Source organism: Lynx rufus, unplaced genomic scaffold (genome assembly GCF_022079265.1).
Source record: "Lynx rufus isolate CCGP_SWC_20201006 ecotype Redwood Valley unplaced genomic scaffold, mLynRuf1.p SCAF_2, whole genome shotgun sequence".
NCBI classification, from domain to species: domain Eukaryota; kingdom Metazoa; phylum Chordata; class Mammalia; order Carnivora; family Felidae; genus Lynx; species Lynx rufus.
This window is the reverse complement of record NW_025814834.1, coordinates 157,602,883-157,622,120: the sequence shown is the minus strand read 5'-3', so window position 1 is coordinate 157,622,120 and position 19,238 is coordinate 157,602,883. Positions and strand designations below refer to the sequence as shown.

The following is a 19,238-nucleotide window of genomic DNA, read 5'->3' as shown; positions in this document are numbered from 1 at the left end:
CTAAAAGCTCTCTAAAGTAAAGGTATACATAGCCCTCTTGCTTCCTACGGCCTTGAGAATAAGGAGAAATCTGTGTCCTGACTGGATATGTGAATTGGAGGAGTCCCGGAAGCGTCATTTACATAACCCTAACTTTTGAAGAATGCATCCAGACAGCACGCAGGTGCTGCATATTAAGGGCTTTGCCTTTGCGGAGCTTCGTCTGGTGGTGAGGGATCCCTGCGGTGTGAGGCTCCGTCTGGCTCAGAGGACAAGATGAAAAGAGTAAGAAGGTGGTGCACACAACAGTCGTAAACCAGTGGCAGCCTGGGTCAGTCTCAGAAGCCCCATGGCGCCAATACATGAAAAACAAAACTAAAACTCCAGCCCTGTTTGTCACAGCGTGGGAAATTCAGGAGAAACACAACTAGACCTGGGCAGTGTTGGAACCAGCCGTTTTATGGTTTGCAGATTCACTTCACAGAATGAAAAAGAAGGAGTAGACAAAGCCTGCAATTCCTAAGGCAGTGTAACGACTTTCCTAATTTAGCAGTATGTTCTGCTGACTGCGGGAAATATTATCACTGCCTGCTCTCCTTTGAGAAGTCAGGTGAAAACTCAGAAATTCAATCCTATTTCCTGTTCACTTGCTGGTAGCTTTTTTTTTTCTTTTATTGTTAAAAAAAACACTTCCTCTACTGATCACTTATTGCAGGATTTTATATTAAGTCTTTGACTCAAAAAGATAGGTTCTTAAAGTCAAAAGCACATCCACTTATCTAGGTTTCAATTAAATGAAATATATTAAAGCTTCATACATTCTGACTCTGCTGATTCAGAATTGGGGGTCTTTTAAGTTTGCTCAATTACTGAGGAAGTCCCCTTCACACAAAACAGTTTACAGGTCTCTTTTTCTTTTTCTTTTTTTTTTTTTTAATGTTTATTTATTATTAAGAGACAGAGAGAGAGCGTAAGCAGGGGAGGGGCAGAGAGAGAGGGAGACACAGAATCTGAAGCAGGCTCCAGGCTCTGAGCTGTCAGCACAGAGCCTGACACGGAGCTCAAACTCACAAGCCATGAGATCATGACCTGAGCCAAAGTTGGACGCTTAACTGACTGAGCCACCCAGGCGCCCCCAGTTTACAGGATTCTTATCTGTTCACTAAGGGTGTTAAACACTGGCACCCTGTTAGTGGGTTTAAATTAGCTAAAGTTGTAAGCACTGAGAATAGTTTCTGTAACTTAAAATGCACTTTAGTAAATTGGTTCTTTTCCATTTCTTTTGACTTACCCAGGAGTAACATGAAAATCTCTAAAAGTCCCTTATTGTTCTTTTAAAATATTCTCCGTGTGAGAATCCACTGAACAGGGGGACCAGAGACCTGCCACTAATAATGTCATGGACAGTGTAAACAATAAGCTAAGTGTTAATGGATTGCTACCTTCTTACCCATGCCCACTACACAGAAGGGAACCTGAGAGGGGCCAAGGAAAGTGAGTTAACAATCTTCCCTCCTTATAGGGTTTGATAAGGCAAGGGCAGGTTCAGCAGGGCAGCGAGCAGCAGCAGATTTGCTGAAAAGTGATGTCAGGAAGGCAGGCATTCCAAAGCATGTCTTGTACATGCAGGTTAAAGATAAGGCATTATGGGGCCAGAAAAAGGAACACAGTAGACACCCATACAACATGGGTGAACCATGAAGACAGTGCTTAGTGAAAAATAAAAATAAAAAAAACCCATACACTATATGATTCCATTTATAGAAAATGTCCAGAATAGGTAAATCTATGGAGGCACAACCTCCTCCCGACCTATTTTTCCAGCCTCCTGTTCTTCCTCCAACTCAAGCAGCATTTGCTCTGTCCCCAACAAAGACCCACTGATCCCTGAAAACTCCAGGTGCTTGCAGATTTCTATCCCTTTGCACATGCTGGTCTCTCCACAGAGAAGGCTCTCATTATCTTCAAATACATATCCACTCCAGGCTCAGCTTGACTGGCAACACCAAACTAAACTCAGCAGTCCTGATGCCCACTGATGGGCGCCTGATCCCCACAAAAACGTGAACTGAGATTTGGAATAGCATAGGGTATCAGAGCTGGAACCGAACCTGGAGGTTACACGTCTGTCATCAGTCCCTTTATAGAACAGAGGAGGAAACTGAGGCACCAGGAGGATGAATGTCTAGTCCGAGTCCTGAAGCCGACTGGGGATTAATACAGGTATCATGGCTCCTACTACAGTGCTCTTTGCCTTGCACTTCAACCCTCCTGCAATTTTTTGACTAAGCAAACATTTATCAGCTTCTGTGTACCCGTTTGATTGTATCAACTCATACTTTAAAAACCCTTACGTAATTCCCATTATCATGTAACAGAATCTATAAGCCTCTTTATGATCAACACAGGCCTACCATTCCAGCTTCACTCCTTGTTGCCCCAACCAAATTCAGCCAAGCAGCCATTTTGAGCTGGTGGACATATTCTAATGTGGTCGGGAAGTGCAAGGACTTTGGAGTCAGAGACCTTGGTTTCCACCAGGTCCCTGCCACTTACTTAGCTGTAGGACCTTGGGAAATTTAATTCATCTTTCAGAGCCTCGGTTTTGTCATGTGTGAAATGGGGATAGTATCTGTCCCCCCAAGATCACTGTCAGAATTACCTGTTTAAAAACCGCTTTTTAATGGAATGGAATGGAATGAGAGCCAGTGAGGAGGCGAGGGACTCAGGGAGGGAGGAAGAGAGAGAGCCAGGGAGGGGGCAAAGGAAGACTTCAGAGATGATGAGAGGGAGGGAAGAGGAAGTGAGCTAGCAAGTAAGGGCGGAAGTGAAGCAAGGGCAGAGGTAGAAAAACATTTAATTAAAAATATTTTACTTAAAAATAAAAGCACTTATGCTTCTGTAGTGCTGCTGCTGCTGCTGCTGATGACGACTTTCCTCAGGAAACTCCCTGCCCTCCCAACATGGTGGAAGGTGTTCCTGTATCCACAGCTCCTGTACTGGCCTCGAAACAGCATAAATTCCTGTTAACTCTTCATCTCTGTTCTTGAGCTGTGAGCTCTGTGAAAGCAGGGTCATTTTGTCTTGTTCAGCTTGGTATCTCCAGCACATAATGTTAGCACCCAGGAAACGTTTGTTGGTTGAAAGAAGAGGAAAGAGAGGTAAAACAAGAGGCAAGGTGCCGTGAGGGACACACAGGGCAAAGCCGAAGTCTCTGCCCTCAGATGGAAAGCCTGTAGCCAGGGAGACAAGTTGCAGACTGCTGTCTTTGACTTTCCTAGAAGGAAGGGGTAGGACATGTTGGGGGAGGGCGCTTAAATTTTTTTTTTAATTTTAATTTTCTCCTTATTGGGAGATGTATCACACACATGGTTATGCATAAAAGCCATATGTACAGTTTGAGGAATTATAAAACAAACAGTGTGTAATCACCACACAGGCCCAGGAAGTAGGAAAGAATGGCAGAGGCTCCCTGGGTCTCCCTAGTCACCTCCTCCGTCCTCTCTCCAAGCAGGAGTCACTCCTGACTTCCATAATCATCTTCTTCTCTTAATGGTTTAACCACTTATGTACGGATCCTGAACCTACACGATGTAGCTTTGCGTGTTCTTGGATTTTACAGAACTTGAATTGCACTGCATGCATATTCTTTCAAGAGCCGCTTCTTTCCCTCACCACAACTTTGGGAGAGTCATCCCTGTTGTTCAACATAGTAGCTGTAGTGTTTCTTCCATCATCTAGTCCAGCGTGTGACTATGCCACAATTTATTTATCCATCTACTGCTCATGGACTTGTGTGATTTTTCCAGCTTGGGGCTATTACAAACGACACTTCTAGAAACACTGTTCTACCTATTTTCTGGGATATTTAAATGTGGTTTTTTAGTTTTGGTGTTTTGTTTTTGAGAACTTATTCTATCTCTGGAATCTGTGAAGTCTCTAGTGTTGTGAAATCGAAACTAGTTTGTGCAAAGAAGGTAGACAAGATTGGAAGAAATCAGTGTGGTCCAAGATAACCCACAGGGAAATCATCTGGAGAATTTGTTAAATATGCAGATTAGACGGCCCAGCCCAACCGCAGAAATGAGGACCTGTGGAGATGAAGGTTGAGAGTTGCACCTCAGCAGGCTCGCTGTCTGCCCCTCCCGCGGGTCCCGTGGGTCACCAGGTCTCCTCTTCCTGTGCCTGGGACATACCTCGGTGATTGGTACGATGCTGGGTCACTTTTTTTTTAATGTTTATTTTTGAGAGTGACAGAGAGACAGTGTGAGGCGGGGAGGGGCACAGAGAGAGGGAGACACAGAATCTGAAGCAGGCTGCAGGCTCTTGAGTGTGAGCACAGAGCCCAATACAGGGCTCCAACTCACGAACTGTGAGATCCTGACCTGAGCCAAGTCAGACGCTTAACTGACGGAACCACCCAGGCATCCCCAACGTTGGGACATTTTGAGAGAGGAAGGGGTAGTTGTGCTTTAACACCTAGGAAGTCTGCTCCCTGCCGCTTCCTCTGCTGTTGGCTCCTCGCAGTGGTGTGCCAGCAACGTCTGAGGGGACCCTGCACTTAGCACACCTGCAAGTGGAGGTCCCAGCTTTCTTCTTCTCTACACGCCAGCCCCCTCACCTCGCCCATGACCCAAAGCCCTATGCCCATCCTGTCCAAATGCTCTAGAACATGGAAGTCTTTTAACTAATTCTAGTCTTTCCATGAGCCTTAACAATACTTTACCTCAACAAGGCACCTACGTTTCGTTGTTTTAAACCGATTTTTAGTTTTAAATTCACAGCAAAAAGTATAAAGTACAGAATTCTCATGTAGCCCTGTCCCCAGACACGACCTCCCCTACTAGCCACATCCCACACAATGGTAGGTTCATCGATGAAATCTACATCAATACATCATTCTCAACATTAGTCCGGTTTATATTAGGGTTCACTCCTGGTGTTCACACCCTTGGATTTTGACAAATGTTTATTGACATGTATCCACCATTCACTACTGTAACAGTCCTCTTTGTCCCACCTAGTCATTCCTCTCTGGCCACAACCCAGTCTTTTTACTGTCTCCATAGTTTTGCCTTTTTGAGAATGTCGTATGGTATGGAGTCTTTCCAGATTGGCTTCTTTTAACCTCATAATAGGAATTGAAGTTTCCTCCAAGTTTGTTCATGGCTTAGTAATTCATTTCTTGTGAGCACTGAATAACATTCCACTGTCTGGATACCACAGTTTTTCCACTCACCTAATGAAATCTTAGTTGCTTCCAAGTTTTAACAATTATCAACAGAGCTCCTATAAACAATCCATGTGCAAGTTTTTGTGTGGACGTTAAGTTTTCAGCTCCTTTGGGTAAATACCAAGAAGCGCAATTCCTGGATTATACAGTAAGAATGTTTAATTTTGTAAGAAACTGCCAAACCGTCTTCCAAAGTGGCTGTACCATTTTGCATTCCCGTCAGCAAAGAATGAGTACTGTACCACATCTTTACCGGCATTTGCTGATGCATTTTGGATTCTGTCCATTCTAATAGGTGTGCAGTGGTATCTCCTTGATGTTTTAATTTAGATAAACCTAGTTTGTTTGTTTTTTTTTTAACAACCACTCACTTTTTTCTCTGTGGTTTGGGCGCCTAGAGCAGGCAATTCTTTTATTATTAAAAATGGCCTTATTTAACAAAGATTTTTTTAAGACTTTCTTTTTCCCTTTAAATATAGGTAAATGCAGAGGGGACACCGGAGGAAGTTTTTCTTCAACTCTGCACAGCTATTGACTCTATTTTCTGAAGGCAAAAAAAGCATGCACATCAAGGAGAGTGGAGACAGAAAAAAATATTAAAAGGCTCATCCCTTAACACAATATTGTTTCAAGTTAAACCGTTTGTGTCCCCCATCCCTACCCCACCCCAGATCCTGACATTGCTGTTTGCTTTTGAGCTTGACCTTTCCGAGAGGTGTCTGGAAATCATGCATGGTGTATTTGGTATTATCTAACCTCTTCTTCCTAATTCAGACAGCCGTCCGCACCCCCAGCACGCACACTCTTCCGTCATATCAGCTGTGCCTCAGAGCTGCTAGCTAGTACGTGAACAGAGCGTGGTGTTCAGTTGTGCCCTCAGGACCCGCTAGTCTGACCATTTGATTTCTCTGTCATCAAACAGGGGGTTAGCGCCCCCCTAATGCCCCATCACATTTTCCTTCCTCACCCCAAGATTTACATGCTGTTGCCTGATAAAGGGCCTTACCATGGGGCGGGGAGGCACCTGGGTACCTCCTCTAGTGGCTGTTTCCTCAAGTCTCATCCACTAGTAGCTCAGAGCCAGAGAGACTGGTCTGATAACTCCAACTGGTGATAAGAAATATGATTAAATTTGAATATTTGATAAGAAGTAAAACAATGTGAAATTGTATTGCTTTTCCAAGGCTGTAAACCCCAGACTAGTCACCAATAACATTTCTGCATTCATTTTTAGGTAACTGGCTACTACTTGGAATACTGTCATATGACAAAGAAAACAAATTGAATAAATTGTCTAACCTAATCTCTTTTACACCTGGTGGTGCATTTCAGCAATTATACATTAATACCAATGACCAAACATAACGTAAAGCATGAGGTGATTTGTTACTGCGTTCACTGGAATAATGTCAACTTATAGTTTTGATTTTATAAGATCGTGTATTTATTTATTACTGCCAAACAAGAAAGTAACAGTAACAATACTGATGCGGGTGGGAGAGGCATGTCAGTACATGATGTTTAACAGATCCCAGTGCTGTATTTGTTTCATGCGGGCCTTTTCCAGGGCTGTGCAAACCTTATCATATCCATATGTAAAACTGTGCTTTACCCTGCTTCAAACCAGTGAGGTTTGGGTTCTCTTTTGTGTTATCAGTTGCCAAATCAGAGCTTCTTATATATTCTACTGGAATAACTGCATCTTCCATTCAGTCACTACAAATGACCATAGTTTCAGTTTGCATGCCGTTCTTTTCCCTTCAATGGTCGTGCTGATAAGGATCCAATTCTGGGACAGAATTGTATTTTTAAAGTCATTTTTTTTTCTTGAAATGGATATATGTACAAATAAAATAAATGGAACACAGCATAGCTCTTTTTCTATTTATTTGTAACTCACATCATTCTGGAAAGCACTTGAAGCCTTATTCCAAACAGAATTAGAAGCAAACACAGTTAATAGTTGAGATTTATGATATGCTCATATGGTTTTAATTTTGGCCGTAGATCAGTTCTGAGCTATTACATAGAGAATTCTCAGTGTACTCATGATACATGGTAATTTTTATGTTTCCTTTTGCCCTAGCAGTCATTGTTAAACAGAAATGTAGTGTTTGCTAAAGAAGAAATTAAATTTCTTTGGTTACAATTATGCCTGTATTACCAAAAAGGGGCATGTTCCTTCAACTCACAGTTATCAAGTACTTTATTACCACCCCAGTTGTCTCACTCTCTGTACGGGAGCACAAGGAGCATTTGAGCAAATTAGAATCAGAGGGTGAAAATGATCAGTTATGCCAAAAACACAGAATGACTCTTTGTAGGGATTAACATTCTTTAAACACATACCACATATTGGCAAACACAGTTCATGCCTACCACAGCTTGGACAGCTTGAGTACGAGATAGGAGACAACAGATGCCGTGACCTTTATGGCTGTAGCTGGCCGTCCTCTTGAAAAGAAAAAGAATCGGCAGAGGTAAATAAATGGCTTTGCCCCTGAAGAGGATCTGGAGATGCAACAGACTGCTAAAACGTGTTACGGACGTGGATGGCTTGAAATGACATCACTACTTTAAAGTCACAGGATTTTAAAGCAGGAAAGGATCTTAGAGGTCTCTGCCCAGCAGAAGCCCTTGTGTGTATGTGAAAGACATCAGAACACAATCCAAACTCCCTTACAATGGTCTACATTCAAGGCCTCACCTGCTCTGCCTCTGTACCCTGTATCACCCCATCAACTACATTCTCCTCTTGCTCGTTTGGCTCAAGCTACACGGGCCCTCTTAATGTTGCCTGAACAAGCCAAGATCTCTGCTGGATCAGACCCTTGTTGTTGCTATCCCGCCTCTTCCTCCAGGTTATCCACAGGCCGATTCCCCTCACTCCGTCCAGGTCTCATCGAGCGTTCTTTGATTATTCCATCTAAAATGACAGTCTGGTCCTCATTCTTCCACCATTTTTCTTCAAACATTATTTTCTTCACAACATTTATCTCTGCCTAACTTTATGTAATATTTTATATTTATGTGTTTACTGGTGCTCTTCTGCATTAGACCATAAGGCTCTAGAAGGGCAAAGCTTTATACCCTCCATCCCGCACACAATTATTAAAAGCTAACACTTATATCCTCTGAAACTTGGTTATTTCATCTGTACAGTGGACATAATAGTAAGCAACCTCACAGAGGGGTTGCAAGTATTCAACAAGTTAGTAATACATGTAAATCATTTACTAGTTCCTAGAGTTCAATAAAAGGTGGTTCTTTGTCAATATTTGTTGAGTGCCTCACTTTCACAATTGGGACTGGGACCCAGAATTTCCACTCCAGTGCCCTTTCACTCTAAAAACATGGCAGAGAATCAAGGTTTACGGCCTAACTGGGAACCCAGAGGAAACCATAATCTTCTCAGCCACCCAGGCTTGAACAACATCCTCCAGATAAGATAGGATGCAATTCTTCAATACTCTCAGAGCCCTATAAAGATCTCCTGAGGCAGGCCCCCAAAGGGCCCCACGTAGGCACTCACAGACACACTCAGACATATGTGGTCTCTCCTACCTTTCTGGAGAAAAAATATAACTCATCAAAACACTGATTATACTAGTACTAAATATTTATTAAAAATCTAAGAGCCAGGCAGGCCACAGGGACACAGATAGGGATGGTCTTTGTCCTTATGGAGCTAAATGGGATAGCACTTCTCAAAAATTCATTTAATTGGCTACACGAAAAAAAAAGTTAAAAAAAAAAAAAAGGTATTTTTTTTCTGGGATTCTATCAACAGGAGGTTATTTTCATAAGGTTAAAAAATAAAAATACTTTACAACCTAAAAGGTCAATGCCTCTATAATCTCTGTGGAGGAAAAAACTACTTGTTATCCGGAAAAAAAAAAAACAAGTACTTCCAATTCCATCCAGTGCAACTAGAACAATGGCTTTCAAAATCTGTTACCTACATTAAGAAATACAGTTTATATAGCATGCCATAGTAATAACTAAAAGAAGACTTTCACAAAACAGTATTTATCCTTACTACCTGTGATATGCTATTTTCTTGAAAAAAAAAATGTTCTTCATATCTCAGTACACTGTTGTCTTCTGTACTGTAATTTAAACACAAGGGGAAAGGGAAGGAAACTGGGTAAGGCATACTATTAGGTTAAGTTAGAGGCACCAAACATGCATGGAAACAAATTCTGTCTCAGGCAGGAGACTTTGCCTAAAGCCTCAAGATCACATGTTTGCTGTCAAATTAGAATATGTAAATTATATGTCTGGGTGGTTTTCTAGAACTCAGTGCTGTCTTCCCATCCAAGGATCTGCTTCCTATTCTGTACCATGAACCTGGACCTGTCCTCAGGTCTGTGGCTCTAGGAACCATGCCACACCAGGGAGAAAGAGTGAAAAGCAACCCCTACACACTTCCATCTCCAAACCTTAGTGATGCCTGACACAAAGGGAATGTTCTTGCTCCATAAATTGGGTAGTGACTCTGCAGCAATCTGTCTAGGTTAAAATCTAAGCAGGACCGCTTTGCTAACCATATGACCTTGGGCAAGTTATTTAACCTCTCTGGCTAGATCTCCTCATATGAAAACAGGTTAACAAATGCACCTTTCTCCTAAGGTTGCGAGAATTAAATCTGCTACTATATGCTAGCTTGACTCATAGTAAGCACTTACTCGGTTTTGCGCTTGTTATTAGTGCACAGCACACCAATCAAAGCCTCCTCTGCCTAAACCTTAAAGCAGTGGTTTTAGGTGTCACTAAAAGTTCCTTCAGTTCTTATCAAACAACTTGAACATGATATTTCAGGAAATACATCTGACCTACATCTGACCTACCACTTAATATGCAAGGCTTTCACAAGTAGGTCTATGTTGTCTCTTAAGGCCAATACTTCTCTGTAGGAGATCGAAGGACTACTTGTAAAAGACAGCCCTGCCTATTCCTGCAGTCCGCCAATTAAAACACCACCTCCATATTACCACTCATGCTACTACTACCACTGCTACTATTACCATATAGGGCCTTTTTAAGCCAGGAGGACTACTTGCCTGGAGGTGAAAAATGCAAAATTAACACATCTTCACTCAAGCAGAAAATAATCCTCTTTGCCACTCAAAGTTCTCAAAATCTTTGCTCTTGAAAAATACAGTTAAGTGGGTTTATTTTGTGTATTGTTTCCATCAGAATTGTATCACACACAGCCCTCTTCGAAAGCATACTTTATGGGATTTTTGAATAAACCTGAATGGTCCTCCCCCAATAATCAGTATTATTTCTATACAAACACAGAAGTTACTACCAAGTGCTGCTGTCTTGCTGCAAGAAGGCAGATTTCCTAGCATATATCAGTTAACATTTAATATCAAAATGCCCAAACGTTAACAACTTCTTCTTCTTCCCCCCAACTACTGATTCCAGGGTAAGAAGTAAAGCTCAAGTCCATTTCCTGTTCTTCCTGATGCAATATATTTTATCAACATCAGTAATCTTTAGTCAATATATTACTTTAAAATTCTCATATTTCTATACTTAAAATAACATTACTTTTCTCAGTTAAAAAAATTCAAGGTATGATTTTAGTACCCTACAACGTATTGAAGGAGTATTAAATAACGTTCCCTTGACTTAAAATCGGAAAAAAGAGGGGACTTAGTCCAAAAACTAGGTGAATATAATACTTAATCTTAGAATACTTATGTGATCTCTTCCAGTAGTCAATAATTGCCAGTGAATACAGTGATTTTCAAAAACCATCTGTTTAAATTAAACACGTGAAGAGGCTTACTTTCATCTAAAAGAATTAAGAGTAAAATTTTTCAGCCCAAGTATAGTTTTCACATCTGGATATTAATAATAGCCTTTTTAACCATGGTGTGTGTTCTTTTTGTAACCTAGTTTAATTAGTGTCTCAGCACACACTGAGTGAAAAGATTACCATCTTCTCTCAGAGCTTCTCAAGTTCATTTCCATAATACTATATAGTCCTTACTCTTTTTCAAGGACAGAAAGGTAAAGCAACCCCCTAAAAAAAAAATTTTTTTTTGGTTTTAACACTAGTAAAACAAATCCAAAATCTAACCAAAAAGGAAGTCACAACAAGCATTCTATAATATAAACAGACAGTATCCACATAGTTTATTTCTCACAGTTCTCCTGACAAATGAACATTATTCAAGAACATACTGTATACACAGATAAGAAGAAACATACAAAATGTTTTAAATGATGCACAACAAAATCCAGCAGTATAAAAGAATGCATGTGAACTCTTGCTCACTGCGCAGACTAAATTTAATCACTTGTTTAAATAGTAATAAAAATACAATCTTTTATGGATCTTGTGCAGACTACAAAAGAGGGAAATTATTACCATATATATGATTTTTATATTAGGCAGTTTTCTTTGATGAGTTGCACTGACAACTCCAAATACAGAGGCAGAAGGCTGTGTATTTTAAAGGAATTAATGTTGTGAATTAGAGACTTTACACAGTTACTACCACTGGCACTTTTCACCATAGTTTGTACACATCACATGATCATCTTATATAACATTACATTTAAAAAATATATCTGAGCGACAATTTTATAACATTCACACACCATGAGCTGGTCAAGGAAGCAATGCCACAGTGCCTCCTGTAGTGCTTCGCTGTTGGTAATAAGGACAGTTCATTGTGGTTAAAAGAAATTAGACATCAATATGGTTAAGCAGCTCCGATTTACTAAAGGCCATCAGTGGCCACCACTGGGACAGTGAGTTCTTTTAAAGTGTTTATCCTAGAAGCAAACACCATCATTGGTTAAAACTTTGTCTAAGAAGTCAGCTTCTGTGCCGAAAACTATTTTCACAAAACTGAAAGCTACTAAACTGTTTTAATATAAATACTTTGTCTTCTCATTATCCTATTTATGACCGAGTTCTTTGAAACCTTTGGAATTTACTCTCTTTAATGTGTGCTCTCGTTTCCATCTCACCCATTTAATATCACCACCTAAAAGGCTTTAAGGTGGTGGTGAGAAATTCACCAGGGAAACCCTTTGCTCACCAGGAATGCTCGGCTGCTGAACAGTGATCTAGAGCCACAACGGTGCAGAGCTGGACTTGACAAGAACACTCAGGAAGCTGTCATGCTGTGAGTGTCATTTCAGGGAAAGCAGAGAATCTTTCCAAACTGTGCACATAATTCACAATGATACCATTGCTATGTGTTGAAGAGGACTAGTATACGATGTTCTCTTCCATGTCATCTGTTTGCTGGAAAGTAGTTTGGGTCAAGGTAATTATAACTGGTGCCCTGGGACACACAGTAGTCTCTGTCTAAGAATGTCTCTGACCTATAAACAGGTTCTAATTGGTGATCTTCCTTGTGAATATCTGTTTCATGTAGGCTGCAAAGAAAACACACACACACACACACACAGACACATCAATACACGGCACTGGATGCATTTTGGAGTAGATATTATAAAACTTCCTCACAGTTCCACTTCTTTAATCCACCAAAATCTCTAACGGAAATTTACTTGAGATGTGGTATAATTAAAGAAAATTTCTTAATTGCCTACAACAACAAAGCTTAACCCACTAAATGTGGTCATTTTCTAAGTAGTTTGGAAATCAAATTCACTAGTGGCTGAAAAGCTCTTTACTTGTCAAAACTGAAGACCTAATATGAAAACACTTACCAGTCTGAACAAGAATCACAGAAATCCAAAGACATTTCTGGAGGACAATCCTGGCAGTGCCACCGAACACCCTGGATAGGTTCTATGCCACAGTTATCGCACTAGAAAAGTTTCAGAGAGAAAAATATTAAGCTACATTTTTCCAAAACCTTTTTTTCCTGCTGGGAAACAAAGGATGTGCACAAAAACATCTATCTCCCCAAGGAACTAGACAGTAATATAACACAAAAATGGTTGTAAATTAGATGTAATTTCTAGCAAACTAGCACAAATTTCATTCATTCAAGATGAATGTGCAGGTGAGTGACAGGTACATTATAATAACCAAGGGATAACCTTCAATATGCTCCACTTTACTTTAAATTTTTTTTGATTTTAATTCCAGTAAAGATACAGTGTTCTATTAGTTTCAGGTGTACAATATAGTGATTCAACAATTCTATACATTACTTACTCAATACTCATCATGGTAAGTGTACTTACTACTTTAATTGACTTTTTAAAATTTTAAGTAGGGGGTGCCTGGGTGGCTCAGCCAATTAAGCGTCTGACTCTTGATTTCAGCTCAGGTCGGGATCTCAAGGTTTGTGGGATGGAGCCCTGCATCAGGCTCTGAGCTGACAGCATGGAGCCTATTTAAGATTCTCTCTCGGGATGCCTAGGTGACTCAGTCGGTTGAGCAACCGACTTTGGCTCAGGTCATGATCTCACGGTTTGTGAGTTCGAGCCCCATTTCAGGCTCTGTGCTGACAACTCAGAGCCTGGAGCCTGCTTCAGATTCTGTGTCTCCCTCTCTCTCTGCCCCTCCCCCACTCATGCTCTGTCTCTGTCTCAGAAATAAACATTTAAAAAAAAAAAAGATTCTCTCTCCCTCTCTGCCCCTCCCCCATTCATGCTTGCTTGTTGCTCCAAAATAAACTCCTTTTAAAAAGTAAATAAAATTTCAAGTAAACCATTTGCAAATTTAGACATTTGAGTGTTAATAACTATTTTTTAAGTTTATTTATTTATTTTGAGAGAGACAGAGAGAGAGAGAGAGACAGCGTGAGGAAGAGGCAGAGAGAGAAACCCAACCTGGTATCCTGCTCTCAGGAGGGCCCAAAGGGGGCTTGATCCCACGAACAGTGAGATCATGACCTGGGCCAAAGTCAAGTATTAGACGCTTAACTGAGCCACTCAGGTGCCCCAATAACTATTTAAAGGTACCTCAGACCAATGTATAATGACTGTGATTGAGAACCACTGACTTAATACCATAGTTAAAACTGTATAATTACAGAACTACTTAACAAGCTATCATTACCAAACCCAAGAGAACACAAAATCCTCTCTAAACTTTTATCTTACTGAATTATTCTTCAAAGCCTGAAGAAGCCTAATTACTAATGCCCATAACAAAGAAAAGGCAGATCTACCTCCTTCTTAGTGTGGTGGCATTGTGGTAGTCCTCAGTGTCTTCGGGGCAATTTTGGAAATAAATCTCATTTCTAGTTTCTTTGATCATCAGACCAACTAGAGTGACCGACAGGTTAGTAAAAACAAGCCACAGCTGGGTCTTAGGGCAAATTTTGAGAAGTGGAGAGTTTCCTCTTGAAAGGCCAGAGATACCAATTAGGAAAATTTCTAATGGAGAAGCAAGGTTATGGAAAGATCAAGAGGAAAAATCATTTAATATAGTATGGCTAATGGCCATACTAGAGAATGAGAGGTATAATTTTAAGTTTCTGTTTATCAGTCACAGCACGCATCAGTATTTTTATGTATACCACTACCAGCAAATCTATATCTCATGGTCTCACTTTTACTTCCTCCAGTCTCACCAAGTACAGCCAATTCTAAAGTCCAAAGGTTCTCAAACTTGTCAATCTCTCTCAATTTCCACAGCCACCAATCAAACATCAGACATTCTCATCTTTGGTCTAAATTACCAAAAGAATTTCTAACCAGTCACCCTGCCTCTAGCTTTGCTTTCTTCTTTCCATTCTCCATACTAAGTCCAGAATTATCTTTTTCTCCTTCACCTAATTTTTTTCAACTACATAAATAACATACATGAACACGTTACTGTTTACAAAATTTAACAATACAGCTGTCAGAGATTATCCACTCTAAACCCACTGCCTTCTCCAAGGTTATCTATACTAATAGTGTAAGTAACTGGAATGATTTTTCTGAAATGCAAATTTCATGTTACTGTCTACTTAAGATTCTTCAATGGTTCCCCAATCTCATTAAGGAAAGTTTAAACTCCTCAGTAAATCTCAAAGGCACCTTAATAGCAGCACTACTCTCTGATATGTTCTCTAGCCATAGTCAACTATGTTTACTAATTTAACTTCTCTAAATTCCTTATGAGACGAAAACAGAATAAGGACAGAAACTGAGTTCATCTTGTTTACTAATGAATCCCTAGCAGTTAAGCAAAGTGCCTGGAACATAATGGGTATTTCAAAATTTTGTGGACTGAATGGATATATTTCTAGTAGCCTGAACGGCGAAAAGAAATTTCTCATCTATGAACAAGAGCAACAGCTCCAATGGATGAAAGGATAAAGAAAATGTGAAACACACACACATACACACACACACACACACACACACACACACACAGGAATATTATTCAGCCCTAAAACAAAAAGAAATCCTCCATTTGTGATAACATGGATGAGAAAGTAGAGGACATTATCCTAAGTAAAATAAGCCACAGAAGTTAACAAGTGCCATATAATCTCACTTATGAATGAAATGAAAAACTCAAACTCAGAAGCAGAGGGTAGAACAGTGGTTGCCAGGGGCTGCGAGGTGGGAGAAATGAGGAGATGTTAGTCTAAGGATACAAATTTTCAATTGTAAGAGAAATCAGTTCTTGAGGTCTAATGGACAGCATGGGATTAATAATATGGTACTGTATACTTGAAATTTGCTAAGAGAGTACACTTAAGTTTTCTCACCACACACACACACACACACACACACACACACACACGAAAAAGGTAACTATGTGAGGTGATGTTTTTACACCTTAATATTTTGTACACTTTAAATATATACAACTTTTGTCAGTTATATCTCAGTAAAACTGAGAATAAGAAAGAAAAATAGCTAGACAAAAACACCTCACATATATATATAGATATGTATATATATATATATAAACTTAACTTTTATCTGTATGCTGGGAAGTCTGGAATTTAAAGCTGCAGAAACTACTTTAAATATCTTTATCACCCTTCCAAAAATTAAATGAATAGTAGAATTTACCTTGAAGCCCACATGTTGTACAAATCCACTTTCAGCTTGCATCTGCTGGAGTTTCTGCTTCTTTAACTTTTTAAACTGTAATAGTTCCTTATATTCAGGTAAATTCCTATACATAATAGGAATACTTTCTTCATCCTAATAATAAAACAGAAAACAAAAATGTCTGATAATCAAAATGAACTAACAGGGGGTGCCTGGGTGGCTCAGTTGGTTGAGCATCCGACTTCAGCTTGTGTCATGATCTCGTAATTTGTGGGTTGGCCCCCATGTCGGGCTCTGTGCTGACAGCTCAGAGCCTGGAGCCTGCTTTAGATTCTGTGTCTCCCTCTCTCTCTGCCCCTCCCCTGCTCACGCTCTATCTCTCTCTCCCAAAAACAAATAAACATGAAAAAATCATTAAAAAAAAAAAAAAAGAACACTAAGAAATACTGACACAGAATATTTTTCTACTAATAAAATATTTTTCACTTTTAAGATACTTTACCTTATAGGGCTGACAGAAAATTCGTGTTGCTATTAGCGATATTTTAGACTAACACTTTTGGAGGGCTTCTTAATGCAACAGTAATATTGAACTGTACAAAGTACCAGGGGATGATTCCTACCTCTGTCATACACTAATGCAGACTCAACCCTATCCCAACACATTCATGGCTCCTTGTGATACTCTTTATAATCTACTTCTACCTCATCTGCAGGAAGCTCCTCTTCTCTAAAAGATTTTTTATGCTTTCTCAAGTAAATACCACATTTTCTTAACAAAGAGCAAACCACTTTCTGCTCTGTATACTCCCAATAATCAAGGCATGACATTCCTGTCTTACCCAAGGGGATAAACTAAATTACGAAGATGATCATTTAGAAGACTATAAAAAATGAATACTACAACTATAGAAATACATGAAGCTGAAGTTGACAGATGAATCACTAACTGCTTCCTACCTATTCTCCCAATTTATTTGTGCTCTGCCATCAATGATCCATTTCTTTCCTTCATGACCTCATGATCCCATGGTCACTAATATCTACAATGCTCCTGAAAGCATCTCCAATTCACTGACCCCATCCATAGTCTATCAATCCTGGTCCAGATAACTCCTACCCCTCCCATTCCTCTTGCTCTCATATTAGGTATTATTAACTACAATGTTTATTTTATGTCAAGGAAACCGGTGTCTATAAAAATAACATTTACCCAAGGCCACATAATTAATCAGTTATGGAGTCAGGTGATTTGAACCCAGATTTGTCTGAATATTTAGTAACTCCTTATACATTCAGCAGCCTAAGGCCTAAATCTAAGAGCTACCCTTAATTTTTCACTGTCATATTTAATCCAACAAAATTGGTCACTACTTAACACTTTCTTAAATTTTTCAAATTGGTCCTCTATAGTATCACTCCTTCCTCCAGCTCCACCATGATTTAAAATCTCCCAATGACTTCCTAACTGTCTACAGAGTCAAGTCCAAAGTCTTCAGCTGAATAAAAGATTGTTTATAATCTCATGCTTCACTTACCTTATCTCCCACCATCTTTCACTCGTTTCAATTTCCTGTCAACTAAAGTGTTAAATTACAGCTACTGTCTTTCTATATCAGCACTGAAAATGACATTAAGTAATGTAATAAATATCTAACACTAATAAATACAATGTGACTTAACTAAATAATGTGATAAGGAATTTTATAGTGAAATTTATTAAATTCAGATATTTTAAGCAAATACAAAGAGTAGAAACTATGCCAAATTTTTTAATTTGCATTTTAAGTCTAAGGATACTATTAAATTTGGCCAACAAGACTAAGTAAAGTTAAATCACCACACAACTAGGATGGCTACTATCAAAAGAAAACAAAACAAAACAAAACAGAAAATAACAAGTGTTGACAAGGATATAGAGAAACTGAAACCCTAGTGCACTGTTGGGGAGTATGTAACATGTTGCAGCCACTATAGAAAATAGTATGGCGGTTCCTCAAAAAAGTAAATGTAGAATTAACATATGGATCTAGCAATTCCATTTCTGGGTCTACACCCAAAAGAACTGAATGCAGGGACTCGAACAGGAATTTGTACATCTATGTTCATAGCAGCATTATTCACAATAGCCACAAAGTGAAAGCAAACCAAGTGTCCAATGACAGATGAATAGATAAAATGTGGTATACACATACCATGAAATATTATTCAGCCTTAAAAAGGAAGGAAAGAGTGACACATGTTACAAGGTAGATGAATCTTGAATACATTATGGCAAGTGATGAAAGGCAGTCACAAAAGGACAGAACCTGCAGGATTCCACTTAAATGAGGCACCCAGAGTAGCCAAATTCATAGAGACAAAGTAGGAGGGAGTTGCCAGGGGCTGGAAGGAGAAGGCAATGGGAGATACTGTTTAACAGTTCTGAGTGTCAGTTTTCTAAGAAGTAAAGAGTTCTGGAGATTGGGTCACAAAAATATGAACATATGTATTTATCACAATTAAAAAATTTTTTTAAATCCTCATAAACAGATTTTCTTGTTAAAATCATTTTTAAACTTTACTTAAAGAGGAGATCCTATGACTAATTCCAAATGAGGCTAAAATGGTGTACAGATTTTAAAACTACGGAAGTACATACATGTAATCATATGGTTTCTTTAGATATTGATTTCCTAAAAAAAGAACTTGATTTCTATAAATTTTACCACTAGTAGTTTTATAAATATCTGAACAGCTATTTCAAAATTCAGAATGATTTGAACTGGTGCTCATTTAAAAATAAATAAATAAAATCAACCAAACAAAAGTTAAATGAAATTCAATCTATTACATATATTAATCTACTCCTCATCTGGCTAAATTTTGTTCCTCCTTCACATGTCACCTTGACTACCACTTCTTTAGAGTTCTTCTACTTAAACTCCAAATCTAAATAAAGTACTTCTTAAATAATTATAATCAGTTGTTTTTGAAGCACTTTTTAAAATCTGTAGTTTATTGATGTGATTACACATTTATCTCCTCCCACAAGACTAAGATTTGTAAGAGCAAAGATCATAAATATTTTGTGCACAAC

At 39.1% G+C, this 19,238-nt stretch overlaps 2 protein-coding genes across 7 annotated transcripts in view; one reads left to right on the top strand and one right to left on the bottom strand.

Moving 5' to 3' along the window:
• The window catches only part of AK5 (adenylate kinase 5), a 258,512-nt gene extending 252,501 nt beyond the window's left edge, over positions 1 to 6,011 (top strand). Inside the window, exon 14 of the mRNA XM_047083085.1 lies at positions 5,692 to 6,011. Within this exon, the coding sequence (XP_046939041.1) occupies positions 5,692 to 5,760 (69 nt within the window). The 3' untranslated portion in view covers positions 5,761 to 6,011. The remainder of the gene's footprint in view (positions 1 to 5,691) is intronic.
• Positions 6,012 to 7,082: 1,071 nt separating this feature from the next.
• The window catches only part of ZZZ3 (zinc finger ZZ-type containing 3), a 109,730-nt gene continuing 97,574 nt past the window's right edge, over positions 7,083 to 19,238 (bottom strand). For all 6 annotated transcript variants that reach the window (XM_047083080.1, XM_047083079.1, XM_047083084.1 and 3 more), the window contains 3 exons: positions 16,178 to 16,312; positions 12,917 to 13,017; positions 7,083 to 12,619 (listed from right to left, as the gene is read on the bottom strand). In XM_047083080.1, coding sequence (XP_046939036.1) covers positions 12,475 to 12,619; positions 12,917 to 13,017; positions 16,178 to 16,312 — 381 coding nt within the window. In that variant the 3' untranslated portion in view covers positions 7,083 to 12,474. The remainder of the gene's footprint in view (positions 12,620 to 12,916; positions 13,018 to 16,177; positions 16,313 to 19,238) is intronic.